At 37.1% G+C, this 9,512-nt stretch overlaps 1 protein-coding gene across 1 annotated transcript in view; it reads left to right on the forward strand.

The window, feature by feature from the left end:
• GJD4 (gap junction protein delta 4) overlaps window positions 1-2,599 on the forward strand; it is a gene marked incomplete at both ends in the record, with an annotated part of 3,038 nt that extends 439 nt beyond the window's left edge. The window contains one exon of the mRNA XM_083379046.1: window positions 1,782-2,599. Within this exon, the coding sequence (XP_083235172.1) occupies window positions 1,782-2,599 (818 nt within the window). The remainder of the gene's footprint in view (window positions 1-1,781) is intronic.
• Window positions 2,600-9,512: the final 6,913 nt, after the last annotated feature.

Below are 9,512 nucleotides of genomic sequence, written 5' to 3' on the forward strand. Positions count from 1 at the left end.
AAAAAATGAGACTGTTTTCATAAGAGCAGTCATTGAAATGTTCAGGTATTGTGACTTCATATATTGTCTGCTTATTTTCTTTCCCTTATCTATTGGCAGACTCATCAGTTTTGGTTTACGTTATTTAGCTTATTTCCCGATTCCATCAATTGGCTTTAATCTATCCCCTTTTAATCTATGATCACTGTAACCTACAGATCATTGTATGTTTAATTTTGAAACTCGTAAAGCACATTGTCAATACTACATTATTCCCAGCATTTATTCCTGAAAATAAAGATTTGCTGGAAAAATATCTATTCAATATTTTTTTCAAAATATTGAAAAAACAGATTTTCTGATATTGGAAAAAGTAATTTCATTTACATGTAAAACCTAAGTACATTACATTTATTTTTCAGTTTTTTTCTGTATTTTTTGTCACAAATGACAGGATAGTTAAACAATTAGCGTATCTTTCTTTTATCTCAATTTGTCTCCTTTTGCATATTGTGTGTCCTCCTTTGCCTGTTCAGATATTGGTAACCCTATGTAACGTCCCTAAGACATTACAATATACCATTTGATGTTGAAGAAGAAAAGGGAAAAACTTGGATTTTATGTTCCTATGGGAAACCATGAAAACATACAAACTACGCATGATAAATGTCTTTTGAATTGGGCTTGATTCCTAGCAACTTTATAGACACATCCATGAGGTTTTCTTCATGAAAAAACAGAAGGAATCTATTCTTCTGATGTTTGTCTGTTTACTATCCAGTCTAGTTTATAAACCTAGATTTTCCTTTGTGTCTCCCATCCAAATACAAACCCAGTCTAACTGTGCTTAGCTTCTGAGCCCAGAAGATCTGCCAGGCACTGTCAACCTGGATGTAATTTTTGTTCTTCTTTGATACAAAATTTGAATCCAGGGCAAATGAAATTAATTAATGAAAGATTTGAAAAGATGAAGGGGAGTACTTGTTCATTCAATGCATACAACTGATGGAACTCATTAGTACAAAATGTATCCAAAATCTGGGTGGTATATACAGAAATGTACTGATATATGAGACATAAATGGATGAGGATAACCAGGTTTATAAACGATTTGAAAACCAAATCCTGTAGGAAAGTAGCGGAAGCCAGTTGAATATGTTCAGTTAGAAAACAGAACAGTAAGTGAAAATATAATATAGCAATGTATTATAGAACAAATGTATATACAGTATAACAATGTATATATTGTTACTCTGATAAACAGGACTAGAACACTAGGTGGAAATGGCAATGAAGCTAAATATTAAAAGAAATTCCTTAACAATGTAAGGTTACCTCAGAAGGGTGTGCTTTATTTTCTGGGTGGTATTTGAAGGTGCTAGGCAACTATTTCTCATATTAGATCCAACAGCTAACGTGGAAAGCCCCCCCCCCCCCGCTGTTCAGCAAGCTACCATTTTACTTAAAAGGTTTGAAAACAGGACTATATGTATGTATTGAAGATCAGCTTATTTATTGTAATAATTTTATAGACATGTGTATTCCCAAGTGGCCCAAATTTTAATAAAGGCTCAAGTATAATGTTATGCAGGGTGAAATCATGTTTATGAGCATCCTTTGAAATTTGACTATTTATACAGCTTACCAAGGCAATGGATGAGCAGTGTATGTAATCTTCCTATGCATAGGACTAAAGCATGATTACTGTTAGAAACTATTCTCAACCAGGGTAGTCAATGTCCAGGTTTTAGTGACCGATTGGAGTTTTTGATCGATCTTACCTCACCCTCCTTCCTTTCCAGGAAAGATATGGTTAATCTACATGATCTTGATGAGACTGATAGTGATCTTGTTTGGGGCATACCCTGTCTATGAAGATGACTTGGCAGCTCTCGTCTGCAGTACGGAACAGCCAGGATGCTCAAGCATGTGCTATGATGCTTTTATAACAGTCTCTCAAGTTCGGTTCTGGTTCTTTGAGTTTGTGTCTGTCCTGATCCCTATTGCGGTGTTTGTTATCTGTATCCTGCATAGTGTGGTGAAGCAAGTTGTGAAGATCTATTCTTTCCCTTGCACTTATTGCAAACAAACCAAAGTATCCACTGTCTTCAGAGGTGCTGAAACAATCTTCAGTGACACAGAAGAGAGCAGAATCTCTTGTGCGGCCCATGAATTGGCAATCCCTGATTTCTCACGGGGCTATGCAGTTCACCTCTTTGTGAGGCTAATGATAGAAGTTGGTTTCAGAATTAGCAGTTATTGTCTGTTTGGTTTCTTTGTTCAGAAATTCTACAGTTGTACTGAGGAACCTTGCCTAGGTAAAATAACCTGCTTTATCCCCAGGTCAACTGAAAAATCTGCCATGATTATCTTACTGTGGGTTGTCAGTGGTTTCTCCTTAGCTCTTGGCCTTGTTGACTTGTTTGTGGCTATAAAAGTCTGCAGAAATAAGCGGTGTGGAACCAGCACAGCGGAGATATGCAGAAGCCGCCTGCACCAAGAAGCGGGACCGAGCAGAGATTTGTTCAATCTGAGAAGCGTTGTCACTGAGGATGGTAGCAATCTTCCCAAGAAAAGCTACAAAAAGGAACGGCACCCTGCAAAAGATCTCGGTTGTTAAAAGTATTCCTAAGTCTGCACTGAGCTGAGAGAAAACCATGCATGTATTATCCTTTCATTTACAAACCATATAACTTTTCGTACCATTTAACGCTTGCATGTTTGAAAAGGTTCATTCTATAGGGAAAAAAGGACCTAACTCTAACCCTTTCTTCTCTTACACAGTGTTCTTCAACCTAGGCAACTTAAAGAAATGTAAACTTTACATTTCTCCAGCCAGCCAGCCACCCTTCCCCTTCAGACTTTTTTTTTTTTTAGAAGATTGCCCCATCCAGTATAGGCAACTGATTTTTGGGAAAGCTCACAGGGATGGAGGGGTAAATAATGAAAGTCTTGATTTCTGAAACCAGCATCATCTCTTGGAGCACCTATATAAACATTTTACTTAGTTAAGATACAGAGTGGGACAGAACAGTCCAAAAACTTTATGATAAAATAAATGCAAAGTGTTAAACAGTTGTCACATAACAATGAGAAAAAATATGGCATGGTCGATAAGATATACATCAAGTTATAATTTAAAGTAAAATATCCTACAGATGGTATATAGTTCCATCAATAATATTTAAGATAAACAGTATATACAGTAATAAGTTTCGGAAGTGCCATGAAACAGAAGGATTCTTTGTGATAGAGATGTAAAAAAACCTGCAAAGTACTGGAAAGATATAATACAATGCAGAAAATTTTGGAATTTAGTTTGAAATGAAACTACTTCTTACTAGTTATAATTTCACAAAAAATTAGAAACTTAATAGTATAATGAGATATATGCTTATAGCAGCAAAAGTAAATTTTGCTTAACATTGGAAGAAATATACAATTCTGACCATATCTGACTAGGAACTTGGAAAACATGCAGCAATGGAAAATAAACCAAAATTAAGCAAGAATGGTTTCCATACATACAATATATCATGCTGCGTGGCAAATACAATCATAGTCTGCATCTAAGGAGGTTTAAAATCAACAGTTTGGTTCATTAGCCACAAAAGAGGGGTTAGAAAACCAGTAGTTCTTTTTCTTTTAATTTCCTCTTTTTAAGATTACTTTTTGATATTTTAATTCTTCTTATATTAATTCCACTTGACATATTTTTTATTAACATCCACAGTTAAACATGTCTGCATGCATCTATATCTATAACATTAGAACACAGTATTCAATATTCAGATAAAGTTTGAAACCTTTAATGCACAACAGATACTTTGATAAACCTGCAGACAGATTAAGTTGCTTTTTTCACATTTTTTTCTTTTATTAACATGCACACATATATGTATGAATGTGCGTGTGTTTATATCCACATCTATATCTACATATAAAATATTAGAAGATAGACATAATACTCAGCTAAAGTTTATTGCACAATAAATACTTTGATGCAATCTGTGGACAGATTAAATTGCATTTGCTTATCATATTTTTGTTTTTATGAACAAACACATATATATATGTATGTATGTGTCTATATCCATATCTATATTACATAGAAAACATTACAATAGAGGTTTCAATACTAAGAACTAGTTTAAGGTTAGGAACTTTATTACTCAATAAATACTCTGGTAGGGTTTTTTTGCTTATTGCTATACTCCACTTCATATGAAAAAGTCAAATGATTATATCCTTGTAACATCAGTATCATAAATTGTAACCCATACTGTACAAACTACTTCTTTCTTTTCATTATCTCTAATGCTCAAAGTTATCTAAACAATAGAACATCATTAATACCAATTAATACTATACTAATATCATTGTATCAAGTCAATATAATGTACTATCATTTACAAAAAAATAATAAAATACTTGCAAAAATATTTGGACTCTCTCTCTCTATGGGAAAACAAAAAAGGAGCTGAGTGACCATAGTCCTTTTTTTTTTTTTTTTAGAAAAGTGCTTTTCAACCTTGGCAACTTGAATATAGGTGGACTTCATTCCCAAAAGACTTCAAGGTGTTGTATGAAGAATTGTGGAAGGTGATGTTCACACATCTTTAGGTAGTTGAAATTGAAAAATACTGTCTTAGATTATTGGAGAAGAAGGTCTGATCCAGGAGTCATCTCCATGTCACCTGTGTCATTAACAAAGCACCTTCAGATGCTTTGTTTAAGAAGAATCCCCCATCAGGTAGAGACATCTGAGTCTCACATGAATAACGGAAGTCTTGTCTTCCTTGGGTGATGAAAAGAAAAAGTTTGGGTACATCTATTACGCTTAGCCTGTGATTATGATAGAAATCCAAATGCTTAGACCTCTAAATCAGACAAAAAGCTTTCATGCAAGTATCTTCAAACAATTTTATCTCAAAATAAATAAATAAATATTTTTTTTTAAAAAATTCAGCATTTAAGGGGAATGCAAGAAAGACATTACTAATGACTTATCTCTTTTGACATACACATCTGATCCTGGAGAGATTTGCAGTAGTTGGTTTTGTGCAATTCTGGACTAGTAAAAATTAAAACAGAGGTTTCTGGGCATGATGAGGTCAAAAACTCATAAAAATATTGTTCAGGTTAATTATATAGAGTTAATTATAAGTCCATAAATTGATAAGCATTGTGTGAGAGTTTCACCGTGGCAAAATAGCTTTTTTTACAAAGGGAAATGATATTCTGTCGTTTGCATTCATAAATCATTAAAATATGTGCATATGTGAAATGTGGAATATAAATACTTCAAATATATCTTAATCCTGAAAAAAATCGTCCCACCACAGTTTACATCTTTAAAAGGTAGCCGTTTCTGGGTCTCTCCAAGAATGACCAGGGAAATAAAGGTGTGATTCAGCTGGACTCCATAAGAATTGTGAAAAATTTGGTAAAAAAGTTCTCACTGGAGTTTTAAATAATGAACATCTTAATGAATTACTGAGTCATATTCCAATATTAGGGACGCGGTGGCTCAGTGGGTTAGGACGCTGAGCTTGTCGATCAGAAGGTCGTCAGTTTGGCGGGTCAAATCCCGAATGCCGCGTAACAGAGTGAGCGCCTGTTACTCGTCCCAGCTTCTGCCAACCTAGCAGTTCGAAAGCACGTAAAAATGCAAGTAGAAAAATAGGGACCACTCCGGTGGGAAGGTAACAGCCTTTGGCATCTAGTCATGCCGGCCACATGACCACGGAGACGTCCTCGGACAAGCGCTGGCTCTTTGGCTTTGAAATGGAGATGAGCACCGGCCCCTAGAGTCGGAAACGACTAGCACGCATGTGCTACCTTTACCTTTATTCCAATATTCCGCATGCTATTTAGTATGGCTTTATAAATGTAGTACTTATATTAAATATTAATGTAGTACTTAATATTTCAACATTATTTAAACCATATCACTGGAAACCTGTTTCTCATGACAGCTCAGTATCATTTACTTCTTCTGTCATCAGAGTCAACCTGCACAATATTTTTCTTCTCATCTCCATCTTTTATACCCTTAGTTTCAGTTCAGTAAATCTGAGTCCTATTCCATTTCCATATTGCTACTGAGAGGCTGGCGTTAGTCCACAAAAGGGAATGCTGCTCTCTAGAGGATTTGGAAGAGTTTGTGGGTTGAAAAATATGCAGATACAGGAAGGCTGCAGTGCAAGAAATAGTTCAGAATTAACTAAAAGTCAGAATTACTTTGTAATGAGTTTCCATAAGGAAATTTACCAAAGCAACACTCACCACAGCCCTCTCAGTATTTCAGAGAATTTTGCGGTCTGTATGCAAGGATCTTTTCAACATTAAAAGATCCACTGCATTCCTGGTTGCTTCCTTAATATGGGATGGAAACTTCACAGTGCCTCAATTTTCAGCTGCTTATCCTTTAAAGTTTTAATTGCCATGAAAACTTAAATAGGTATTGCATATCACTGGATCTAGATAGGACAGAGGCATCTGTGGAGTAAGGAACAACCAAAACAATCAAGATGGTGTCTGTGTGATTGCAGTCCTCTCCTTTTGGATCCACATATGGGTTCTTATCATATACATATGCGTTTTGGTTAGCTGGTGACAGCTGTCTTTTTACACATGTACACACACACATGCACACAAATCCACATAGAGGATATTAACGAAACTCAGTATTTCATATGTTTGGCCCTTCAGTTGTTCAGTGTTTGTATTTTTCTGTTTTCCTGAACAAATGGAGTGATTCAGTTAACAACTAAGGCAAGAAAGGCTGTAAAATGGGGCAAAACCTGTAACAACTGCCTTGCTTAGTAACAATAATTTTGGACTCAGTTGTGGTTGTAAGTCAAAACTAAGTCAAGTACAAATGGGCTTTGGTTGGGTGGACATAGCTATCTTCTTGAATTCTCTCTCTTTCCCTCCCTTCTTCCCTCTCTCTCTCTCTCTCTCTCACACACACACACACAAACACAAAAAACACACAGAATATTAACAAACCTTAGTATTTTATATGCATAGCCCTCCAGTTGTTCAGTGTTTACATTTCCCTGTTTTGCTAAATAACAGAAAAATACAGCAAGAGAAAGCTAGAGTGGTAGAACACATTATGCAACCATACAGTAAGACAGTTGGAAAGGATCTTAGAGGTCTTATAGTCCAACTTCCTGCTCAAGCAGGAGATCGTACACTGCTCTGGATAAATGGCCATCTAGACTCTTATTGATAAGCTCCAGTAAAGGAATATGCACTTCTTCTGGTGATGAGCCATTATTCTCACTATCAAATTAAGAAATTTCTCCTTAATTCTAGGCTGGATCTGTCCTTAATAATCTTCAGTTTGTTTGTTTTTATCCTGTCCTCAGGTACTTTGGAGAATAGAATAGAACAGAGCTGGAAGGGACCTTGGAGGTCTTCTAGTCCAGCCCCCTGCTCAAGCAGGAGAACTTATACAATGGTGGGATTGAAATATGTGAACAACCGGTTCTCTTCACTTCCGGAAGTCCATCTTGGGCCTGGGCAACAAAAAATTAGCTACTGGTTCTGCCAAAGTGGTGCGAACCAGCTGAATCCCAACACTGAATCTATACCATCTCAGACAAGTGACTGTTTAGCCTCTTCTTTAAAATCTCCAGTGATGGAGGGCCCATGGTTTCTGGAGGCAAGCTGTTCCACCGGTTAATTGTCCTCACTGTTAGGACGTTTCTCCTTAATTCCAGGTTGCTTCTCTCTTTGGTCAGTTTCCAACCGTTGTTTCTTGTCCTGCCCCCTGGTGCTTTGGTGTGGCAGCCCCTCAAATACTGGAACACTGCTATCATGTCTGCCCTATTTCTTCTTTTCTTTAGACTAGCCAAACCCAAATTCTGCAGTCATTCTTTGTATGTTTTAGTCTCCAGGCCTTTGATCACCTTAGTTGCTCTTCTCTGAATTTTTTCCAAACTCTCAACGTCTTTTTTGTGATATGGTGACCAAAATTGGCTGCAGTATTCAGGTGTGATCTTACTAGGGTTTTATAAAGCGGTACTAATACTTGATCTTGATTTTATGCCTTTATTTATACAACCCAGGATAGTATTAGCTTTTTTGGCTGCTGCTGCACACTGCTGGCTCATAGTCAAGTGATCATCCTCTAGGACTTCAAGGTCTCTTTCACAGTTACTGTTTTTAAGCCAGGACTTGCCCAATCTGTACTTGTACCTTGATTTTTCCTGCCTAAATGTAAAACTTTGCTTTTCTCCACATTAAAACTAATTTTGTTGGATAGGGCCCATGTTCAAGTTTGTCAAGATCTTTTTGGATCCTTAGTTGGTCTTTTGGGGTGTTGCCTACTCCTGCCAGTTTGGTGTCAACTGCAAATTTGATAAGTTCCCCTTCAATTCTCTCATCTAAGTCATTGATGAAGATATTGATGAGTACTGGGCCTAGGATAGAACCTTGAGGTACCACTGCTTACTTCTCTCCTTATGAATGTAGTGTTGTTGAGGACTACTTGTTGAGTTTGGTTTGCCAGCCAGCTACAGAGCCATCTGGTGGCAATGTTGTCTATTTCACCTTTTTCTAGTTTACCAAGGAGTAGGTTGTGATCTACTTTATCAAATGTCTTACTGAAGTCTAAGTATACTGTGTGCACAGTATTTCGCTGGTCTATTAGTTTAGTCTTTTTGTCAAAGAATGAAATAAGATTGATTTGGCATGATTTGTTTTTAACAAACCCATGACTTCCGGTGGCAATGCCGTGCCGATGGCGGCTTTTCTTTGGCTGCCCGTCCTGAGGCTTTGTTAGAACCGCGGGGACGGTGACAATTAGCTGTCCCACGGCTTGTAAACTTCCCCCTCGGGAGAAGAGGGGGAGGTGAGCTTTCCTCAGGTAGAGGTAGAGCTCCCCAAGACCTCCCAGAAACATCTGGGAGTCGGAGGGTGAGAGCTCCCACGGAGCCCGAGGCTTTCTCCGAGTCCAGGATGCCTTTGCTCCGAATTACAGGGGCGAAGCCAGATGCTGCATCCACATCTGCGGATTATAGTGCTTTGTGATTGATCTTAAAGCAGACAGAGCTGATCAGGAGGAGGCAAATTTGCAAGTATTTAAAACTTTAACTCGGGGTGCATTAATCTTCTCCACACCTTAATTTGACTTTGAAAGAGAAAAGATGGTGCCAAAATGTTTTTCTTTGTTTTTTTGAAAGAATAAAGTGTGAAGATTTTGCTAAAGTTTAAACAACATATTGGATTTTTGTGTATTTCAGAGTTTTTAAAATTTTTAAAGATTTTTTTTCTTTCTTTTTGGACTTTATTTTTATCCTGAAGTGCAGAGGGAAAGTGAAAGTAATAAGAGAAAGTGAATTGTAACAAACGGGGAAATGGCTTCAAGACGGCAGGCAGTTCCTGTTGTTTCTAAAAGTTTAATTTCTTCTCCTGTAACACAGCCTGCAACGCAATCCACTTCAAAGCCCAGATCCCCTCCACCTTCTCCTCCACCACCAGCATTTACACTTAAAGATTTGCAGGATGCTTTGAAGCTT

The sequence above is a fragment of the Vipera ursinii genome, assembly GCF_947247035.1.
Source record: "Vipera ursinii genome assembly, chromosome: Z".
NCBI lineage: Eukaryota > Metazoa > Chordata > Lepidosauria > Squamata > Viperidae > Vipera > Vipera ursinii.